This window comes from Zootoca vivipara, chromosome 5 (genome assembly GCF_965207765.1).
Source record: "Zootoca vivipara chromosome 5, rZooViv2.hap1.1, whole genome shotgun sequence".
NCBI lineage: Eukaryota > Metazoa > Chordata > Lepidosauria > Squamata > Lacertidae > Zootoca > Zootoca vivipara.
In genome coordinates this window covers 47,226,761-47,250,617 of record NC_142588.1, presented here as the reverse complement: position 1 = coordinate 47,250,617, position 23,857 = coordinate 47,226,761, and the positions used below count along the sequence as shown (strand labels likewise).

General features: G+C 40.8%; 1 protein-coding gene across 2 annotated transcripts in view; it reads left to right on the top strand.

Moving 5' to 3' along the window:
* Positions 1 to 21,576, top strand: part of FHIP2A (FHF complex subunit HOOK interacting protein 2A) — a 33,960-nt gene extending 12,384 nt beyond the window's left edge. For both annotated transcript variants that reach the window (XM_035133087.3, XM_060274758.2), the window contains 12 exons: positions 235 to 522; positions 1,623 to 1,819; positions 2,067 to 2,181; positions 2,294 to 2,370; positions 2,476 to 2,668; positions 3,949 to 4,118; positions 5,335 to 5,478; positions 9,404 to 9,494; positions 11,941 to 12,084; positions 16,326 to 16,466; positions 17,550 to 17,653; positions 17,732 to 21,576. In XM_035133087.3, the coding sequence (XP_034988978.3) occupies positions 235 to 522; positions 1,623 to 1,819; positions 2,067 to 2,181; positions 2,294 to 2,370; positions 2,476 to 2,668; positions 3,949 to 4,118; positions 5,335 to 5,478; positions 9,404 to 9,494; positions 11,941 to 12,084; positions 16,326 to 16,466; positions 17,550 to 17,653; positions 17,732 to 17,837 (1,770 nt within the window). In that variant the 3' untranslated portion in view covers positions 17,838 to 21,576. The remainder of the gene's footprint in view (positions 1 to 234; positions 523 to 1,622; positions 1,820 to 2,066; positions 2,182 to 2,293; positions 2,371 to 2,475; positions 2,669 to 3,948; positions 4,119 to 5,334; positions 5,479 to 9,403; positions 9,495 to 11,940; positions 12,085 to 16,325; positions 16,467 to 17,549; positions 17,654 to 17,731) is intronic.
* The last annotated feature ends 2,281 nt before the right edge of the window (positions 21,577 to 23,857 follow it).

Genomic DNA, 23,857 nt, shown 5'->3' with positions numbered 1-23,857 from the left:
GGGGACAATCTTCACATATACATTTTTTAGTGATTAAGAAGTTGAGCTGCTCTAATCAGTTTCTTTGATGAGACGGCACTTCAGCTATCTGTTTCTTTTTCTTTTTTGTTTTTTTAACCCTCCTTGTGTTTGTGCCTGCTTTATTTGGAAGCCTTGTATTTTGCTGTGTTTCAGCTTCAGTGCGGGCGCCATTTTTATCTTTGTAATTCTCTTTCTGGATGTAACCCTCTTCAGAGCAAGCTAAAGGGGCTGGCTTCAAAAGGCACAGGAAGCTTAATTACAGCAGACATGCTAAAAGGCCAAGATTCCGTGGTGACAGATACAGGACAGTCTGTTCAGCCTGGAGAGATATCAAGTGGAGCGGATCAGGCAGAGAGAGCAAATGACCTTCCTCAGCAGGCAGATGACCTGTCCACAAGTCTAGATGAATTAAACGTCCCTTTGTCCCCTGAGGCTTTGGCTGCCCATCCACATGGCGACTATAATTTGGTGGATTCTCTACTCAATCTCACCAAAAGCCCGGTGAGTGACTGGCATAATTGTTTTTGATTTCAAGTGGGCATATGGGGGGCAACTGAAGGAATTGTCAGCTGGGAGAGGCACTGAAGGCCTCTAAAACACCATCAGCTTGCCCAAACACACATTTTAAATTCAGTGAATATACTTAAAATATCATTATGGTAAATGTGGTGGGTATGTTTTTCTACTCTTCTAGCACATACATAATAAATGTTGCTTTGTGTAAAATCATCTGGTTTGGGGACAATTCTTCCCTGCCAGTTGTAAAATGTAATGCTCCCCACCCATAGCTGTCAACTTTTCCCTTTTCTCGCGAAGAATCCTGTTCGGAATTAGGGAATTTCCCTTTAAAAAAGGGGGAAAGTTGACAGCTGTGTCCCCACCCCCACTGCCCTGCTAAGCATCCCAACCTGGTAAGTTGAGGACAGAACCTTGTATTGCAGGCTTCAGATGTTCAGAAAAACATTAGTATCACCAAAATTGTGAGGTGAGCTTTTATTTTTATTTAGTATAGCTTTTGTATGTCCTGTAGTCATTTTTATGTGAGCTGATCTTCTACAGAAACTGATGTTTGTCAGTATGGCTTATTTGGGGATTGGTTCACTGGGTTGCTGAACTGTTGACACTTTTCCTCCTTATTCTGAAGAAGTGTGCATGCACACGAAAGCTCATACCTATGACAAACTTAGTTGGTCTCTAAGGTGCTACTGGGAGGAATTTTTTGTTTTGTTTTGTTTTTTGTTTCGACTACGTCAGACCAACACGGCTACCTACCTGTAACAACCTCCTTACTGTTATAATGCTTGCAGATTTATTTTTAACTGTTGCTCACAGGCTGTTAATAACTTGGTCATGGTCATGCCAAAAGTTGCTTAGTCTTGTTCTAAATAGTGTCTACTGAAATAAAGCAAACATATTGTTTTTGAAAGGGCCTTAGTGGAGATAAGGAAACTACAGCGGTAAAATAACTTTGTCAATTCATTAGGGTATATTATTATATATCTGTAATAATAGCCACATGAACCCTAATGTTCTTCCTGCCCTATTTGAACTTGAAACATGAAGGAAAGCCTTACTGTATTCTGTTTTCTCTTGTGTAACAGGATGGCCGGATAGCTGTGAAAGCTTGTGAAGGCCTCATGCTCCTAGTGAGTTTGCCCGAGCCAGCAGCTGCCAAATGCTTAGCAGAGAGTACATGCTTGTGTGAACTGTTGACGGACAGGTTGGCCTCTCTCTACAAAGCTCTCCCTCAGTCGATGGATCCTTTAGATATTGAAACAGTGGAAGGAGTTAACTGGGGGTAAGAATATTGTCTCGACGGACCTTGAGCTACATTTTATGCCTTAAAGAAAGCATTTCTTAAAAAATACATTTATAGCACAACTTGTGCTTGAGGTGGCTCTCCAAAGAAGTAAAAACTTCAAAGCACCAAACTACAAGCAATATCTAAATGCTTAGGTTAGTCATTGAACTTCTAGTTATGCTTTGTTGAAAACCAATAAATACTGAGCATATATATGCTTTTCTCACCCCTTCTTGTACTTCAGCTTGGATTCCTACAGCCATAAAGAAGATGCATCTGCTTTTCCAGGAAAAAGAGCCCTGATTTCATTTCTATCCTGGTTTGATTACTGTGATCAACTCATTAAGGAAGCTCACAAGGTTTGAGATGCCTACTTTAACCCTTTCCTATGTACAATCCAAAACAAGTTTAGAATATATTATTATTTTTCCTAAATTGGAAAGGGAGCATCACTGTGCCCTCTTATTTCAGACAACAGCTGTTGCCATGGCAAGCTCAGTGCGAGAACGTTTTTTTGTTGGCGTAATGGAACCCCAGCTAATGCAAACGTGAGTAAGGCATTTATTGGAAAAAGAGAGAGGTCTCCCCTATTTTTATATGTACATAAAGGAGGAAACTATGTCACTTCCTTTAAAAATCCTTCTTGTGCTCAGTTCAGAGATGGGGATTCTCACATCAACGGCCCTGTTGCATCGTATGGTTCGCCAAGTCACTTCAGATGCTTTAGTACATGAAATGGTCTGCTTTATCCTTGGGGAGCAAAGGGAGCCAGAAAAACTGACAGACATCAACAGGCACCCATTGCGACATCGCCTCATTGAACACTGTGATCACATTTCAGATGAGGTAAGATATTATAATACCGCATAAGTACAAGGGTGACTGCCAACATGCTATGACCGATGTCATTGCATTTGTAAACAACTTACTAATGAGTGGATATTTCAAGTGTTAGACAACATTTGATTGAGCTTTTTGAAGCTGTTTGATTGAGTAGCTCATCTTCAGAGATCTGATATCAATAAACAAAATGTGTTGAAACGTATTGGGTGGTACTTCAGGGTCCATCTTCCACTGCTGCTTCCTCTAGGTTTTTCCATTCCCAGTGAACTGGAAAATGCATTTTGAGAAGGTGTAGTCCACTAAGTAGTGCTCCACTAAGTAGTCTACTTCAACCACGAACTCTTGAGAAGAAAGGGGGGGGAGTTGCTACTTACCTGAGTCCAAGTGACAACATGTGCTCTCGAGGCTAATGCACTGGGGGTGGGAATGTGGGAATGGCTCAGGACACTGTGAGGCCAGGTACTCTCCCATTCTGGTACTTCATTGGTTGAGCCACTACAGTTCATTATGGTCCCTGTCTCATCTGCCAAGGTTGAGACTTTAAAAATGTGTCAACTGGGAAGGGGAAGAACAGCCTGCCAGCAATTCCAGAAGGCTGCATTTAGGAGCAGGCAAACCAACCTGAGGCCTGTACTGGTTGAAAGATTAGAGACAGGCAAGGAAAGGATAGCTACAGGTTTGCTGTAACTATCACTTCCTTTCTGCTTCCACAGTGTGGACATGCTTTGGTCCTGGTCTCTATAACTAGAGTGAGGACATTACAAAGTTGAATGGACTCCAAAACCATAAGTCCTTACAACAAATCAGTCTCTCATTATCTTATGCAGTTGCTGTGAGGAGGAATGTATTATCAAGTACTATAGCAATAATATGTTATGGGGTGGGGGCTTTATTTAAACTATGTGCTTTGCAGTGAAACCTTCATAGGTGTAGGACTTCAGAGTATTTCATTAGCACATCTATTTGAATAATAAAAAGTACTTCTCATGTGAAACCTCTGTCTGCCCCAAACCATAGGTAATAGCTCTCTGACAAACCAGAGCCTCTTTTCCAAGTGTTGATTGCAATAGGTGAGGGCCATACACATAGTTTGGGTTGATTCTTTTGTCTGTTACTCTATTGGTTACCAGCAGTTTATAGCACTTTGAAGGTATGTGTGTGTGAAAACATTTAATATACATTAAAGAAATGGAATACTTTTTAATAGGTGCAACACTATAATAACATACTCAGAATCTCTGCTTGGTGGGAACCTGTTTTTATGTCTTTTTTATATATTGCAGATCAGCATAATGACACTCAGAATGTTTGAGCACCTTTTGCAAAAACCTGATGAGCACATTCTTTATAACTTGGTTCTTAGAAATTTAGAGGAGAGGAACTATACGGAGTATAAGCCACCCTGTCAAGAAGATAAAGATGTGGTGGAGAATGGCCAAATAGCAGGAGCTGTGTATGTTCTTTTCTGTGACCCCCTTTTCTTCCTCTGTGTCATTGGAGAGTTCTGCAGTAGCTGAAATGTCTTTCAGCTGTTGTTATCAAAGCAAAGATTACATTTTAGGCCAGAGGGTGTGTGTATTTTAGTATACTGACATAATGTTGAATCTAGATATAAAGTTACGGTGTTAGGCTTTATACTGCATATAGAACTGTTACATAACCCAGCATGTTAACAGTCTGCTGCTGTTTCACTTCTCACCCATCCATGCATCTCAAGTTGCAATCCTAAATACACTTTATAGAGTCTAAGCCCTATTGAATACAGTGGGACCTGCTTCTGAGTAAACAGTAAACACAACTCAGATGGCTATGTACCTCTACTCTTGTGGTAGTTGGCTTAAGGGGTCTATGGAGTAATTCCTTCATTTTTGCCTGACTCGTTTTTGTTTTTCCTGTGTTCAACACAAGAGTGTATCAAGTCCATCTTGCTGTCTATTATTTACACTGAAAATGACAGTGGCTCTCCAGAGCTTTAGACAAGACTTAAACACAAATTAGGCTATCCTCGCTTTTTGACTGATCAGCTTGATGTCTTGCTTAAGGATATGTAAGCCCATTTGTCTTTGTTTAGTATTGAAATTTGGGTAAGATTCAAACCATTTGTTGATTCACTTGTGTGGCTTTAGAACACCCAGAACTTGAATGTTGCCTTGGCTGATGCAGTATTATTCAACAATAGATCAAAAATTCATAAGCCCCTTTCATAAAATTAGAATATATGTTTCCTTGTTTCATTCATCTATGCATTCTCAGTGAACACTAGTTCATGTTAATGTTCTCTAGTTCCAAGTCACGCCATCATTTCAGTAAATAAAAGTTGTTTAAAATAAAAGAACTAAGGCATGATCCAAGGAAGTGTGAAACTAGTTCTGCATGCCCATGGGGCTTTGGGTTTCAGTTTCTAAAAAAGCAGTCCTTAAGTTATATTGCTAGTTATTTTTTGAGACATGCTTTAAAGACAGTTTGTGATTTGACATTATATTGAGGAGAGGGGTCCTGCAGTTGAAAGGGAAACAAGGCAAAAATCCTACTTGATGCATGCAAGCCTAAAGCAGCTCTTTGGATCCTAGACATAGATTCAATAAATTCAGAAAGTGACTAAATTTCAGTGCTTTTTAGAGAGTAAAACAAAAAATGTTTCTCTCCCCTTTTTTGCTGCAAATTCACAGAGATCTAGAAGAAGATCCGTTATTTACAGATATTTCTCCTGATACCATGTTGTCAAACCAAGAGTGGCTCACTGCTTCTCCACCTGTCAGCCCAGATCATCCAAAAAATGATGGGAAGACGGAAGTTCATAAAATTGTAAATAGGTAAGGTGAACCTAATATTTTTTTTGTAATACCGTGTTTCTCCTAAAATAAGACACGTCTTATATTTATTTTTCCTCCAAAAAAACACACCACGGCTTATTTTCAGGGGATGTCTTATTTTTTATTAAGTATTTTTTAATTAACCATGCATTTTGTAAAGTGGGCAAGGCAAGAAAAGAAAGTAGGGTACCGTACCGGTAGTGTTTTGAAACTGGGCTTTGGGGCTCGGCACGGTGCGCTGCACACTGTGGCTCTTGCCGTCGGGGCTTGGCGCTGCGCACGCTGTGGCTGTTGCCGGCTCCCGCTCGGTTGGGGCTCGGCTCTGTGATCGCTGCGCCTCTTGCCGGCTCCCCTCAGTCGGGGCTCGGCTCCGCGAGCGCTGCACCGCTTGCCGGCTTTTGCTCAGTCGGGGCGGGCTGTTGCTGGCTCTCACCGGGTCCCAATGGTCTCCTGCTCAGTCGGGGCGGGCTGTTGCTGGCTCTCACCGGGTCCCGGGTCTCACCGGCTCTCACCTCGGGGAGGCGCGCTGTTCAGGCTCCCGCTGGGTCGGAGCTCGGCTCCCGCTGCGCCTTTTGCCGGCTCCCGCTCAGTAGGGGCTCGGCGCGGCGCGCTGTTGCCGGCTCCCGCTCAGTCAGGGCTTGGTGCGGCGTGTGCTGTGTCTCTCACCAGGTCCTGCTGTGTCGGGGGTCAGCGTAGCGCGCTGTTGCAGGCTCTTGCTGAGTCAGGGCTCGGCGAGCGCTGCACCTCTTCCCTGCTCCCACTCAATCGGGGCTTCATGCGGCTCCCGCTACAGCTCTCGCCGGGTCCCGTTGGGTCGGGGATCGGCACGGCGCGCTGTTGTCGGCTCTCCCGGGTCAGCCCTCGTGGGGTCCTGCTTGGTCGGGGCTTGGCGCGCTGTACTGCCGGGACCTGCGGCTCTCGCAGGGTCCTGCTGCAGCTCTTGCCGGCTCCTGGTCAGTCGAGACTCCACGTGGGACACGCTGCTGGGCGATTTGGCGGGGCAGCAACATCCGTTTCTGGGCGCCGACAGGAAACTTCCTTTTCCTCTTCCTCTTCCTTGGCGCCATCCAAACCTGCTCCCCCCCTCCGCCTTATTTTCGGGGTATGTCTTATATTTATTCTACCCTTGAAAAGCCTGCCATGGCTTATTTTTGAGGCCCGTCTTATTTTAGGAGAAACACGGTAACTACAGTATAATTTTACTATTCATCCTTGTACTGGCTATGCTGTGACACCACCCATTTAGCAAGCAGAGTTGTAAGGTTGATGGAATGATCTCACTATACACTTCAATCCCATCTGACATGGGACTTATATTCCAGGGATACATGTATGTGCAAAAATGCATATATTTGAACTACCCCCTTGGAGCCATCCCCGCGTGAGCATCTTTACCTTTCTAGAGCAGTACACCGAGCCGACTCTCTGACCTGTTTACCCCACAAGATCTCACAAGAGCTGGGATGCTCTTGTGAGATCTTGTGGGGCTGTCCAAGTTTCACAAGAGAATCCCAGAGCCCAGTAAGCAAGGTGGAGAGCTTAAAAGCTCTTTCCATGCCCAGAAAACCATGAAGCAAATAGAGCTTTTAAGCTCTCTGCCTTCCAGGCTTTTAATTTGTGTGATTTCAGCTGGTTGGCTTGAAATCACAGAAGTTAAATGTGTGCAAGATGAGATCGTACTGAACTATGCTAGTTGATATATAGCATTCAAACAGGAATGTGTAAAGGTGAGCAGATGAGTGATCACCATCCTTCTCTGATGAAGATTGAGACCAGCGTCTTGTATGGGAGAGACACTGCCACTTTTGTGGTGTATGAAAGAGGAAGAGAGAGAAAGGGGGGTTGAGTAAGTGAGGAAAGTTTGTGAAGGTAGAGCAAGTGCAGTTGAACAGGCTAAATGTAATGTTATGATTCTGTTCCACACAAAATATTTGACCTTGTGCCTAACCTTATTTCATACATTCAAAAATAGTTCTTCAGTCTCAATATCTTAGCTTAATTAAGAAATAACTGTTGAGTTGTCATCGACTGCATCGTGAAATTTTTATAAAACTATGTGTGATATGGGTTGCTTTGTGTGCCAAAGAAAATATCTCAGTAGTGTATGAGAAACTACAAACTCAAGAGCTCGGAGAGAAACACTTGAGAGAAGAGAAATGTCATTAGGTGATGTTCCTTTCCTACAGTGTCCAGTGAGGAAAATCATCTCAAGGTTCGAGTTTTGTACATAGGTTTTGTTGCAAAAAAAGGCTTTGTTGCAAGATCACACTATTGTATTATGTGCAAAGCTAAAAGCAAGTTAGACTAAGAGAGTTGCTGCTTCTCTCCCCACCCCGCCCCCCATCCCCGATCGAGACCTGCTCTTCTCCTGTTCTGTTTACTCAGGCACAGTATTCATTAGGCTTGGCAAATATTGGAACAACTATTAATTATGTTACGCAGAATTTTCCGATAAGAGTCCTAAATTAGATATTAAGGCAGGGTTTCTACATATCTTAGTAATTAACTTGTGTAAACCAGAGTAAACAGTGAGATTTTCAAACAAAGGTGAAAATAGGCAAAAATGTTAAGAATTTTAAATCACGCAATACTTTTATTTTTTTACAGTAACTTCGTGGAAGGGTCAAAATTAGGGTATTAGATATTGTTGGGTGGGTGAAATGCTAACCAATGATTTACAGTCATTAATGGTGCAGACTTTTTAATTTTGTTTATTTGTTATTTTGTATATGCACTTTGGGGCCTAAAATGTTTCCACAAAATGACTTTATGTTTATTATCATTTTTTGGATTTCTTATCCACCCTTCTCTATAAGGTCTCAAAGCGGGTTGCAGGGCCAGAAAGAGCTGCACATTGTTGGAGGTGGGGCTACTAGACTGCCATTGCCAACCTTTCTACACACTCTTTCACACGAGTAATACATGAAGGGGACTAGTATCTTGTAACTTTTCCCTGTTTGATTGAAGAACAGAAATGATGAGCGTGGCTGAAAACAAAATGAAAATAAGCTATATTTAGTGTAGCACTCCACTTGTTAGATGGAAGAATAGCAAGAAATGCAATAAGCACTCTATATTTTACTCATTGTTTCTAAAGTTATGATAAAATGAGAATTGTTTTTACCCCATACTGCAGGGGTCAGCAAACTAAGGCCCATGAGCTGGATGTGGCCCACTGGGCTTGTTAATCCGGCCCGCAAACCTTGCAGATCCTGCCGCCCACTCAGTTAGTCCCCGCGCTAAACCGGCATGGCGCGGAGGCATCGCCGCGTGAGGACTGACTTCCGCAACGCTGGTGTGGCTTTGGATTGGGTGCAGGATGCTCCTGCAGCCAATCCGAAGCCGCAGACGCCTCTGGGCAACGCCCCTTCTTTCCCACTGAGCTGGGCGCATATGGCCAAGAGCTGAGCAGGAGGAAGCGGCAGTAGCAGGGAGGCTGCCTCCACCGCCCAGGCCAGTGGCATGGGCTCTGCGCCCCATGGACCCCTGGCCAAAGCAGAGGACGATGACACTGCCGAAGATGCGGCGGCGGCATCTGTGGCCTGAGTCACGGCAGGGTGGGTCCTTTCAGGAGAGTGGGGGTTCATGTCTGGCCCCCCACAAGGTCTGAGGGACAGTAGACCAGCCCCCTCCTGAAAAAGTTTGCTGATCCCTGCCATACTGTGTCCTGCTACTGTGCCATCTGAAAGATGCTGGCGTCTTTAACAAGGCAGGGTTCTCTTGCAGTGAAAAATTTCAGCAGCCAGATTGACAGAAATGCCTCCACTGATTTTTTTCATCTGTCTTCATTGCACAGAAGTCCACATAGCCGCTTATGTCAAGCGAGGGCTTAACAATGTTTGACATATCTATTGCTGCCATGATGAAGGAACAAATTTTTATTGACTTGCTTTTTGTTTCCTGTTTTACTTGTTTTTGTTTTCAGTTTTCTCTGTCTTGTACCGGATGAAGCCAAATCTTCCTACCATGTGGAGGGCACAGGGTATGATACCTACCTCAGAGATGCCCACAGACAAGTAAGTGACAAAAGGAAAATGCTGTTTGGTGACTGATGCAGTTGCAGATGAGGCAACGCCATTTTGCAGATAGACAGATAATAATAATATGTTATCACTCATCTGCTGAAATATAATACTCTCACTGAAGTGCCTCTGTATAAGAGAACACAAATGTAGCTCAGCTTCTCTGTTGTATTGTATTCAGGTGCTTAGCAACAGAACATCCTGTCTCTCATAATGCTTTCACTCCCATCATGTTCTAAAAAATCCAAGCTCATTTCTACAGTCCTCTGGTCCGTCTGAAAGTTCATTGAAATTTAAAGTGGGAAACCAAGTATTGGCCATATATTATTCTCCAGTACAGTATTCTTAATGTTGATCTTTCTTTACCTATGCAGCACTGTGAACTATATAATAACACCAACCTGTTTTGGGAGGAGTGGGATGCGGAACCAAGTGGCAGAACAGAAATCTCTTTTTTATAAATAATAGTAATCAACCCTATATTGTGTTCCATGTATGAGAGTCCTAACTTTGTTTTCCAAGTGATGTGTTGTGGTGTATTATTTTGGAGGGCATTGCATTTTTATATTGCTACTGTCTAAAAACAGAGAGATATTTTGAAGGATTGTAATCTTTCTGACAGTGTATTCAGACATGTGCTGCTAAAAGGGGGAATGTGTGTGGGATAATTCACAGGAAATAACTGTGTGTTGCATAGTTATTACTGTGGTAAAAATTGGATGTACATGGTGCAGTAATATTTTTATTGCAGTTAAGATAATCATACAAATTGGACACCTTTTTCTCTAAATTGCCTTTATATTTATCTGTATTCTGTTGTAGCAAGGTCTTTGACAGAGGCAAGTGGCTGTGGAATAGCTATACGAGTTAACACAGCCATGATTTTAGAAATAAAAGCTTAGTGCAAGTAATGTGCAGCCTCAGGCATGCAGTTTTGAAGTGGATTATAGTGCTGAGAAACAGGAACTTTACTGTTCCTATTTAGAAACCTCAAACACATTCCTCTTTCAATAGATATAGGTCTCCTTGGTCTGAAGACAAACGGAGCTTAATTGTAACCTTGTAAATAACATGCAAGTGCTCTGAGTAAATGTAATGGGATGGTTAAGGGAGCTGAAAAAGACATGCAGTCACATAATATTCAGAAGGTTATACTCCCAGAAACAAGTGTAATATGTGCCCAGTCAAACATAAAATATGTCATTTTTATTCTGAGTTTGACTTTTTTGTCTTTCCAAATACCTGATGGAAAAATATAAGTCAGATAAGGGAAGATGGACGAGTCATGAGTCTTTAGTATGCTAAACTTGAGTGCACAAAAGTATATGTTGCTTCTTTGGTAGTGTATATTTGAACGAAAGAAGAAACCGAATACCATCAGAATTGACTCAGATGCCAGTGGTCCCAGTATTTTCATACCTGCCCTGGCACTACTGGCAGGCTGTGGTTTGATGCAAACCAGGGAGGAAGGGAACTGCAGCTTGTATGGCAAGAAGGGAATGTATTAAGCTCAAGGGTCCTTTGAATTCATTCATGTAGCTGTTGAATTTATTCATCTACCTGTTTTCCATCTCTACATGTGAAACACTTGCAAAATTCTGCCTGCTATAAATGGGCACAAATGCAAGGCTGGACTGCAGATGAGCTTTGCAGTTTTGGTGAAACTTTTGTGTGCAGTAGGAGCTGTGCCTTTCTCTTCCATGCCAAACACAGGTCAGGTTGAGAGGCAGCAGAGGCAAATTTATTAAATGTGTACCTTTAATCCTTTTCTCCACTTTGAGAAGGGATTCAGTGAAGTGTTCACTGCCCTTCCAGTCTGTGTAAATCATCAAGCTGGACCATGTGCAGAGGAGGGCAACCAAAATGATCAAGGGTCTGGATGCGAAGCCTTATGAGGGACAATTGAGGGAGTTGGATACCAGCTGGAAAAGAAGACACTGAGATGGGGATATGGTAGCCATCTTCAAATATCTAAATGGCTGTCACATGGAAGATGTAGCAAGGTTGTTTTCCCCTGCTCTAGAGGATAGGACCTGAACCAGTTGTTACAAGAAAATAGATTCCGACTAAATATCAGGAAGAACTTTGACAGGAAGCAGTTTGACAGTGGAATAGACTCCCTTGGAATGTGTTAGAAGCAGAGGTTGGATGGCCATCTGCTATGGATGTTTTAGTTGAAATTTCTGCATTTGCAGGGGGTTGGACCTTGGAGCTCCCAACTCTACAATTCTATAATGAAGCATAGTATTTCTACATGAAAAATGTTTCTGAATAAAATGCTACTTGGGATGGGATACTACAAATCTCTGATATCTCTGTGAAAGGCAAAGCATTTAAAAGCATGTAATTTGCCAGTGTACATTACAATAAATACCCATTAAAACTGGACCTCTTACTTAGTTCATAAAGGAGTTAGCAATTTGTTTTCTGCTTTCTCTAGTTCCGAGATTATTGCGCCATATGCTTACGATGGGAATGGCCGGGCTCTCCCACGCCCTTGGAAAAGTGCAATTTAGAAGCTCCATTCTTCGAAGGATTTTTCCTAAAAGTTCTCTTTGATAGAATGGGCAGAATTCTTGATCAGGTAAGTCTGCAGCTCTAGATTCTTTTGTTTCTGAACTAGATGGTTTTCATGAAGATGTCCATATGGCGGAAATCTGGCAGTATGAAGGTAAAGAGTAGGTGCAAGTGTGCACCATGCTGGGTGGCTGTTAGCCTATTGCATGTTTTTACAATACATGAAATGTGCAGTGGATTTTAGGTATGCATGATTATGAGAAAATAGATACATTCGAAACATACCTGATCACGTGTTCCCTTCCAGCTACTGTTAATCCAGTACTGGAACATGGTTGGCATGGAAAACGGCCTGGATCGGGGGGCTACTGCTTTACACATTTGCAGCAGTCCCATAAACTTCGTGTTAGATCATGCACTCTCTATGCAGCCTCTGTTGTGGGAACACTTCCTAGAGCTAAACCATTTCCAGCAAAAACAAAGTCTAAAAAATGGTCAAGGAGCACATAGGTGGAGCCTATGTGTTGCCTAGAGAAGATTGCAAGCTCAGTCTTGCTTCTTTAGTAAAAAAAAAAAAAGTTGCGGTAGTAGGTGACAGGGAAGACCTCTGCTTGAAACGCAAGATTGCTGCTCTGAATCAGAGTAAACCCTGGACTACAGGGACAAATAGTTTGATCAGGCATAAGGCAGTTTCTTTGGTACCTGTGTTGTCCTGTGGCTTAAATAAATAGGTCTGCTCTAGGACACATGGTCTGACTTCCACCAGACCACTCTTGTGGCATAATGATTTCAACCTGAAGCCAGCTTCTGTCTGATTCTTTCATATCTTCACCAGGAAAATGTAACATTGAAGTAGCTTCCATTAAACACCCATTCTACCCATTCCTCATGTAAAATGAATATTGGATTTGAGGCTTAAAATCTGAGTCTCAACAGCTTTATGAAAACTAATCTTCATACATATGAAAAACTGATCTAGGTGATGAGGCCCTAATAGTAAAGAGAAGAAGGGAAAAAAGTCCTTACCTAAAGATTGTCAGGGGAACAAGGTATCTAGTAGTATTGCAAAGAAAAAAGGCTATGGGTTATTGTGGTATGGTGTCAATTTGATATAGTACCTGTCAGAATGACAAAATTTCTGGATCAGTCAAGCATGCTCCTGTTCTCTCTCCTGTGTCAAGGGCACTAGCTGATGCACAGAGAATTAAAATATGCAGTAGGGTGGGGAAATTGCTAAACCCCTCATCTACTAAAAAAAAATGTTGAGCTGAAATGATTTTCCCTCCTGTAGGGATAAATTGCTTGAAAATGCTAATGTATAGAAGACTGTTGATCTAGTCAACTCAAATAAAAAATGGCAAAACTTGATGCCATTGTTATTAGTTAGCTTAACAATTATGCCACATACGGACCTCGATACAATTGAATATAATTTATCTGGCACTGAATCCTGATTTTTCTGCAGGCTTTCTTAATGCTACGTGGCATGTTTATAATGCACAGGCGACTTGGTTTGTACAAAATCAGTTTCTTCTGTTCCCTTATACATCCACAACTGCAATTCTGCAAATGAAGCCCCCAAATTACACAATAGTTCCATTAAAAGACATTGCCATTAAGTTGGCTAAAAGCCACTTGCAGCCCTTGGGCTGAGATCCAACTAAGTAAAAGTAATATTCAAAGTAGACCCACTGAAATCACTGAACAACTTAAATTCAGTGTGTTTTCTCATACCAATGTTTTGATTACTGTGAGAGTAATATAGTAGTTAATTCTAGAGTGTCTGGATCTTGTTGGAGTTCTCTAATTTTTTTCCTTTCCCTTAAAAATCTTCTACTTGGGCAGACCAGAAATTCTTCCATCCAATTTATAGAAAGCGATAAAAAACATTACAACAAAAAAGACTTGGCATAACAGCTATATTGCAGTGCCGTGGGCTGCCACTGGATGGCTTGACCACCTGCAAATGTCTATTTCACTTTGCTGAATGAAAGAAAATGAGAATATAAATGCAGTTAGAACCTTACTAGATGTGATGGAGTAGACATGTGAACAGGATATTCAGGGGAGTGGGGATGAGATGAATTTGTTTAATGCTTTGTGCCATAATATCTTACACACACATTTTTTGAGTATGTCTTTGTTTCCTGCCATGGGGAGGAGGATTCAAATTGGAAAACAGCAAGGGGGGGAAGGATCTTTAAAAACAATGAACAGCATCCCCAACCACACCATGTAGTGGCTTTTAAATTTTTTAAGAATCATCACAGGAGATCTATGAACTGGATCTCCCATATTGTATGTAATTTCACTCTTCAAGTAGGATTTTATTACTTGTAGTCTTCTTTTCTTCACTCTGTTCTGCATTCATGGTTCTAATGTTCTTTTATGTGCAAGCACTAGGGCTGGTCCTGTTTGCTACACAGTAATTAGGGCGTCATAATTTCATCAGTTACATGAACTGTTCACAATCTTCGGTCAGTTATAGAGAAAGTGCACATAAATCAGATAGCAGGATTTCAAAAGGATGTTAATTATTCTTAATTCAAGTATGTGACAAAAGCAGGCTTCACGAGTGTCATCTTAAGCAGAAGTATTATTCCTCTTCATCTCATGCAGCAGGAGGGAATGCCTCTTCTTGGGCTGTCTTTGCTGTAACATGCATGGATAATTGCTGGACAAAGAAATCGTGGTCCAGGTCACATGTAATGGCATATCATGCTTTTGGGAAATTTCTGGGTTATACGTATTTTATACTGTTGTCTGTTGTTGTCTGAATGACTTTTTGTGTATTGCTTGGAAATTTCTGGATATAAAGTGATTTTAAAATTACGTAAATAAATAGAAATAACCCATAGTTAATGGTTTACCATGAGCAGCGTGGAGATCACTCCTGCTTCAATCCTTCTGTCTACCCGGTAGCAGTAACAAACCACAATCCCTGTCTTAGCATTGCATCCGAATAGGGAATTGTGGTTCATTTCACTCCCAATAAACCATGATTGGTCAGCAAAGAGCAATGCTTGGCTTGACATTATGGACGGTCTAGAGCAAAGAGCCTAGAGAGCATGGCTTGTTGCTCCCACAGGCTAGAGGGCAGGAGCAAAACAGGAGCTTTTTGTGCACTCACGGCAAACCATTAAATTGTGCTTCACTTTGATGTGTGAATGCTGCCAATGCCTGTTTCTTTGAAATGTTTATACTTTTATTTGATTAATGAATCCAAACTCCTATGACTAATTAATAAAAATCTATTTACTTGGGTGATGGCCCTAAATACTACTTGCTGCTCTAGTAGACAAGGCCTAGTGCTGCTTTTACCCTCAGTAAGGCTGTATCCAGAGGATGGTGCTTCATATTCTTGGTGGTTTTGGCTCAGTCAATCTGTAATTGTAACTATAAGTACATACCCTCCGGGAGCAATTATGTCTTTTTGGCTGCCAGGCAGCTCACAATCAACTTCTTCCTGTGTATTTGTTCCAATATGGCTAATATTGATGGCCTTTTGCCAGTTGCTTTGTTTCAGCTCACCGTGCTGGTGATACGGTTCGGTAGGCTGTAAATAATCAGTTCACTACCACCCAGTCTGGGGAATTCTTCTTTCCATGTTTCTGGCATCAAATCACTCTGACACATTATGGAGGTAGAATAGGCAGTGAAATAACATGAAGAAACAATAAGCAGAAGAAAGTAGGAGAGAATTTGAAGGTCAGCTCACGAAAGGGGTTGTACATTTGGAAAACAGTTTTTATTTCCAGATTTTAAAACACCTTTTCCCCCAAGATAAAAAAATTCTCCACTTTTAGCTGTAGGGCTTAAAATGGAGGAATGAGGTTGGGGAGCAGTCACAAGACATACTGATCTCTCTGTGTTGCTCCCAATCTGTCATTTAGATTTCAGGAACTGAAATGACCACAATCACCAGTATGGTGTGCAGGTATCATGTATACTGAATTAGCATGCCCAACACACAAATAGCCCCTGTCTATAAAACAGTAGTCACAGCTGTTCCATCACACACCTGCCTTTCCCTTTATGTTTGCAGTTCGAGAACACATGAGATCGATAATTGTTCTAAACAAAAGAAACAGAAAACACAGCAATTGACTTTCCTAGGGTAATGGTTTTGGGGTTTGTGCAGGAAGTTTTGATATTGCTTACACAAGATATTTCTAACAATGTGCCTCACATTGCCCATCACATGCTGCAATTTTTGCATTTTGGAAACCCCTAAACTATACTGCACAGAATGTAAACATTTGGAAAACATTATTTTTATTATTATTTTTATTTTGCTTTTTCACACAGCCATATGATGTCAATTTACAAGTAACGTCTGTGTTGTCCAAGCTCGCCTTGTTTCCTCATCCACACATCCATGAATACCTTTTGGATCCCTATGTAAATCTAGCCTCTGGATGTCGCTCTCTTTTTTCAGTCATTGTCAGGGTAAGTAAACGAAGAATATTCAACTTGAACAGTGACACAAAATATCTGTGACTGATTAACAAATGATGCCAAGACACCTTTCAGATGGTCGACCTATTTTTGTAATGCAGCTCCTCATCTTTCAGTTAGGGACCAGCCAAATCCACTTGGGTGCAATCCTGTACCTCCCTACTCAGAAGTAGGTACCACTCAGATCAATCGGACTTAGTCCCATGTAGGTGGGTATAGAATTGCAGCCTATGCCTGCTTATGATATGTTTTCCTTGGAACAGCTGCAATCTACAAGTAGAAAAAGTTAACATTTTATGAACCTTGTAGGAGAAACCATTAGTTTTTCTTGCAACGAGTGAGCACTTGTTGCATGGTAATTACATCAAGCACATATCATACTTTATACTTCCTTTGACAGATATGATTATGTGAAAAAAATGTAACATATTATGTGTTCCTGACCAGTGTGTGATGCAGGTTTTCTGGGAATTTTTTAGTTTTAAAATTTCCTGGGAAGTTTTCTGATGAGATAAATAGTGTGTGATCTTATTTAGCATGTTTGTTTGACTTCTGTTTTGTAAACATAGCTGAAAACACAGTCTCAGGTGAAATAAGAATTTTAGCTTTGGCTGTGCAGGTCAGATCAAACCAGTTAGAAGATGTATTTGTAGCTGCAGTTTTTGCTTGATGATTATGTGTATTTGTGGTTTTATATTACTCACCTGTTTACAAAGTAATGAAACATTTATGTACTTTCTCGCACACTCTAGGGAAAGTAACCTGTAAAACATGCACCGACAGCTTTGAAACAAGCTTGCCTTATGTATTGCCATTCATTTTTTATTATTATTATATTATTCATTCATTAATTTTCTGAAACACTGAATTTTTAGAAATGGAATATTTTCTGCAGAAAAAGTCATGGAAAATGTTCCCTTTTGAAAAGTTTTTTTTGCCCCACATCTCTGTTTCTGATAGTGTTTAGACTGCTAAACACTGAGCTGGCAGCCCTAGAGGCAAACGCCAATAGCTTCCACACTAGCTTGCTCTTTGCTTCATTTTGTTCAACGCTCTCATATGTATGACATGCAGGTTGTTGCAGATCTCATGGTGAGGATCCAGCGCATACCCGACTTCACACCTAAATTGTTGCTGGTCAGGAAGCGTCTCCTTGGCTTAGAACCTGAAGGGCCCATGTAAGTATATTAATGACCAGCCTATTCCAAGAGGTACCATGTGTGACTTTCTAATAATTCCTCATCCTATCTCCGCAGTGTTGACCACATGACATTACTAGAAGGTGTAATTGTATTGGAAGAATTTTGTAAAGAGCTGGCTGCAATCGCATTTGTGAAATACCATGCCTCGTCCACGCCATAAAAAGCTGCTCTGAGCATCCTGGCTACGAGATTCAAGCAGAAAAGACTGCTAACTTCCCAGGCAGGAGAACAAAAAGGAAAGCCTTGGCATTCATTTGGAGGATTCATATGGGACACCTTTAAATTGAAATACTAAATTCATTGGTAGTGACCATATGGGAGAGGAAAATGGATGTTCAACCTACAACGCAATCAATGGGATATCACAGATCACAACAAGCTTCATGCACACATGAAAACTTAAGTTTAAAGGTTTTCTTATTTTAATAACCTTCTAGGAGGTAGGAATTTTTATATACTTTAGGGTGCCTAGGCTTTTAAAAAATACATTTGTTTCATAGCTGATGTGTGTTTTATCCATTTAAATGAAAACCAGTAAGTGATTAAAGCATTGTAAAGTATTTAAATAAGAAGTTGTAAATGCACACACAGTATAACAAATCATTTTTCTTTGTGTATCTTTCATGTTGAGTCCTGTTCATTGTGATGTTCCTGTTGATCACTGATTATTATTATTTTGTTACACAAAAAACAGGTGACCACAAGTATACTCAAGTATTGGTTTTCCTTGAATCCTTGCTTATTCTCCTTTGTTATGCCGCATAACTTTATTTGCCTTCTATTTTGTATTGGAGCCCTGGATTATTTGATCCAAATGCCCATTTACAAAAATGCTAGTATTACAGGTCACTTTATAGGGCTTTTAAGATTCTTTTTATGATTAGTTGGCTGAAGAGTATCCTGTGCCTTGAGGATTGGCAGTATCATTGTTTTGTGCTTTTCAGATATGTTATTACTTGGCTAATTTGAATGACTGAAGCATCCAAGCCAAGGGACAGCTGGGTCTGATACCAATTGTCATAGTGCATATAGGCTGAAATTCTCTGCAGGTTGTTGCATGCTTAGACTTCAGTTTTGTGATCTTCCTGTTTGCAACAGGGATCCATTATAAGCCAAGGAGAAAACAAGATCCCTTCATTTTGCCATAGTCATAAAATAGATTTCCTTGCCAGACAATCTGAGCTAGAAGATGAGTAAAAGGAAGGAGCAGTTGAACCACCTGATTCTGCCAATGGTCTCTCTCCTCTTTCTTTTCTTTCTTTCTTTCTTTCTTTCTTTCTTTCTTTCTTTCTTTCTTTCTTTCTTTCTTCTGACTCATCTCTGTCAGTTCTTCATAGGATGAAAACTCCAAACAAACATGTTGTCTACCCTGGATTTAATATAGTTTTTCTATAATCTTTTTGTTCTCAGTAGAAAACAAGAAGATGCAGATATGGGGTGGGAGCGCTCTTTCTCACCCATTTGCTGTTAATTGACATAATGCTATGGTATTAACAACACATAATTTGGTTCCTAAACAGTTGTTCCATTAATCTCATTCTTGGGTATTCAGTGTAATTTTTACAGGCTCATAACCTTTTAACATAATTGCTGCCTGCTTCAGATATTATCAGGGTTGCTGTAAGTGTGGTTGAATTTTGCTCCAGTGATGTAAACTCTGGTTTGTACCACAGGAAGTTCTAATGATACAGAAACTTGCTGAGCATGAAGGCCAAGTGTTGGAAAGTGGGATAATTTACCAGTAGTTATATCAGCAGACCTCTGTGGTGGAAACACAAATATCAAAAATTGTGGAGCAAAATTTTGAGCTGCCTTTATTATAAATGAGATATGGCCAAGGAGCTGCCTGACAGAGTATATTCATCTGCACTCTCTGATAAAGATATTTGCCTCCCTAGTTGAATAATAGCACATTGATTTTTTAAATGTTTTTGCACCAAAGTTACTGAATATGACTCACAAATACAACTAACTAAACTACACATAAGATGAGGCTCAGAATTTTCTTCCTGAGAAGACAATTTTCAGATAGATATTGGGTAAGAAGTTATAAAATAAAGATTCGTGGAAGTGGGTCTGAACAGTTTTTTACATTTTTTGCATTGCAGGTAGCATTTTAGAGAAATCCTTTTGGAGTCCCACAGAAGTTGATGATGGTTCTCTAATGATACCCCAAAGTAAGTGGGAGGCAGACTTAAGTTTTGGTGTTCAAAAGTATAAGGGAAAAGGTTTACTTAAGCTAACTGTGTAATTAGCTATTCATGATAGCTAAAGTTATTCAAACGATGCTGGATCAAATTATAAAAATAAATAAATAAAAATGATACAGGATACATCTATTAGTGCAAGCAGGATATCTAACATTAAAGTTCAGTTTGCTTTTAGAAACATCAAGATCCAAGCTTGATTGTACATAGCCTGCATATTCAGGAAGTTCTCTTGTTTTCGGGATGTAACCCTGCTGATGTCATTTGAAGACACCAACATTTTCCCATGCCCTTTTTGTCATAATACCTGGCACAAATTTAGGAAACACTTTAACTCTTTCTCTTGGCATCATAATTGTTCTCTTGAACCCATAAATTGATAGCAGCAACCTTTTTATTTTTGTAAAAACAATTGAATTTTCCTTCCCAAATGGAACTTGTTTAACGTCTTTATAACTTGTTTTCATGCACTTTTATTTTAAAGCCTAGTTGGGCCCTTGTTTGAATTGGTTGAATCTATGCATGTCATAACTACCCCTATTCTGGTGTGTATGAGTGTGTTTATGTGCATGCATGTGTGCACACATGGAGATGCATGTGTGGTTATTTATTATCCGTCAGAAGAACATACAGCCTGTTCTCCAGAAGTAGTGAGCAGCCTCTGGTTATTAAGATGTTTGTGCTAACCATTGAGTTCTTGGTCCCATTACAGATAAAACAGTGTTTCTATATGAGAGTGGATGAGGAAAGCTAGAATTGTTTGATTCCAGGATACAGATCCAATTTCAGTTTTTACCCTCATGCACATTTATGTAAATAAAGGCACCTTTATATCATCTATTGTATCTATTTAATTTAGATTCTGATGTTGAAAGTTTTGTAACAACATGAGACGTCTACTGGAATAGCCATTTCCTCTTAAGCTATTTTTGTTATAACTGTAGTTGTCTGCCTAGTAGTGTCATCTTTTAACTGTAGCTTTCTGATATAATGTATTCATCAGTGCAATATTGAAGCTGTGACACAAGTCACAGCTTCAGCCTGGTTGTACATCATCTGTTTACGTGTGTATATTTGTATACTAATGGACTGCAACCCAGCACTTGCTTGCGGTATTGCCGGTGCAAAGATTGTAACACTGTGTTCTACAGGGCACAGTAATCATGGCATTCCTTTATAAATGCATGGCAGCTGCTCACCATGAGCTGCTGAATGCAGCAAAGCTTTCAAGTGTGAAATAACATCCTTATTTAACTTGGCACAAGAAACAGGATAGTACAATGCGGAAGCTACACATCCACTGTTCTCAATTGTGTGAGAAATTAAGATTAGCATCTCTCAACAAACACATCTGTATAACCATGATTAATAATGCCTGTGCCCTGTTGCCTAGTGTTACAAGGTCTGTCTATCTATCAATATATACTCCTGGATTCTCCCCCCCCCCCGTCTTGTTTACATTAAACAGGAGGTGTTCAGCAAACCTTTCCTATTGAACTTGGTGTAGTTCATTTGCTGACAATGTTTGCCAAGGTGTAATAAACCCATGAAGGATGGTTGAAACAGCCACATTAGAGAGCACACGGTGGTAACTTGTGTCAGCAGATACAATTCAGACGTTTTTTGTTAAAAAGCATGCATGAAGGATTAAAAGGGATATTCTTAAAAATAAATTAATATAATTTCAACAGAGTGATGCCTTATGTTTGCTGAAGTTTGTGCATTTTTAAGTTTGGCTATTGTCTCTGAATACAAAGTGACCAGATTTTACATTTACATTCCGCTTTTTTATATAACCCTCCCAGCTGAACCTTCTCCTAATATTGGTATCACACCTCACCTGCATTGTATCCAGCCCCTCCCCCATTTCCTTTCATTAAATTAAAATCACTCCTTTCATTAATAAGTGGACGTTGGGCTTCATCGTTTTACTTATATGTTTCTTCTGCCTCGCCTTTTTATGGGAATAATATAGATAGCTAGAAAATTCAGCTTTTAAACCATGTTGGTAATTTTTAAAATGGGTGGACAATCTTTTTCAGGCCAAGCGTTAATTCTGGGAGAGTGGGGCAGAAGCAGAAGTTAGCAAAGCAACAAATGTGATTTGTACAATAGACTCATTTCTACATACACTCAATCCATCCAGTTCAAAGACACATTGCAGCTGGGCAGAAACAGATGCAAAGCAGGGCTGGTAAGGAATGCGGCTCAGGGCAAAGGGGTGTGGTTGCGGAGGGCTTAGAGTAGGCATCCCCAAACTTTGGCCCTCCAGATATTTTGGACTACAATTCCCATCATCCCTGACCATTGGTCCTGTTAGCTAGGGATCATGGGAGTTGTAGGCCAAAACATCTGGAGGGCCGCAGTTTGGGGATGCCTGGCTTAGAGTTTCAGCAGAGGCCCATGGTGCAGATAAGAGGCCTTGAGGACCACATTTGGCCCCTTGGTTCCCCACTCCCAATTGAGAGATATTGAGGGCAAACACATTCCTCTTAAGTGATTCTTGAGCACACTAAGTTTTATTATCCCATGCTGTCATAACACTGCTTCCTACCCCAACAGGCTTGCACGAAGTCAGCCACCCACTTGCACTTTTTGGTCCAAGAATGCCTCACTCATTTGGGGCGTATGTAATGCTGCACACTGGAATGTTCTGAATTTTAGTGGCTGCAAGCACATATTCAAAGACTCTTTGTTAAACGAGCGTTGGTAAAGTACTTTCTTTATGCAGCTGAGGTGTAAACCAACAAGGCTCATCGCAAAAAATACCTCTCCACTCTAAAGGCTTTTTGCTGCCATTAAATCAGCCTTAATGTGTACCCCATTATAGCTTTTTTGTCATTAAAGTGTTCGCAGGAGACCTACACTAGACATAGGTGGGAGGAAATTAGCCAGCGTGTTGTGTTTTATGGCAGTAGCTACCATTTCATCATACATACCTCTTCTACCTTAGTATTACCTCATTTAAAAGACTTCATTGGAGCCTGTATTTGCATGCTCAAATATATTTCTTTTGCGAAGCATAACAGAATTGTGTTCTAATGATACGATCCTCAAACCATTGGATTTGGATGGGCTTCTGAAGCATCAGAGTGCTTACTGCAGTCATATTCTGTAGAGGCTGAAGTTTTTAAAAATGCTCAGGACTGCATGCCCTGGTTCTTTCCATGCCTCTTTGTGAGTTCGATATAGCTTTGTCGTATGTTCAGGGCACCATAAGCCAAGCTGAAATGTTGTGGTTTCAGAACTCTAAACAGAACTTGTCATCTATCACAGATTTCAGCTGCTCTGTAATAATTACCATGGAATCTTGCCAGAAGCTAGATATAAAGCTGTTGCCAAGAGTGGTTAGCTGTGCTAGCAGTAGCCAGAACTCATATTAGTGTTGTTGGTCATGTTCGCACTAGAGCACAGTGCTTACCAAGTGAAATGTAGTCCACCTCTCCCTGTTCAGACCTTTGAAGGCTCCCTTTCAACAGGAAAAGGATATTGCAGCAGCTTCAAGGAACAGCTGGAGTATATGTGCAGGTAGAAACGTCCCAAGCTGAATGGGTTAGGCCACTTCAAATTGCAGGTGGATCATATTTTTGACTGCTCTCTGCAAGGAGAAACTAACACTGCAGGGAGCAAGCTGAGACAAAACCTCTCTCCCTGAGGTACTTAATTTGCAAAAGGCTTTTTTAATAATACAATGCAGCACATACCTCTGTAGCCTTGAAGGCGTGTGGTACCCCAGGATTCTGTCACCCTGTTTCTCTGCAGGCATAGTCTAGGTTTCATTTCCAAAGGGAGGAAAGGGAACTGTTGCTGTTTATTTCTGAAAATCTTTCACTGCCGTTCATCTTCCCTGCTTCTCCCATCTGCTAGGAAAATTCTCAGAACCAGCGATAAGCCACTGACAAGCTTTCAGCTGTAGATATCCTCTGTTCCAAATCAGTGAAAATGCAATTATATATCAGTTAATATTTATATT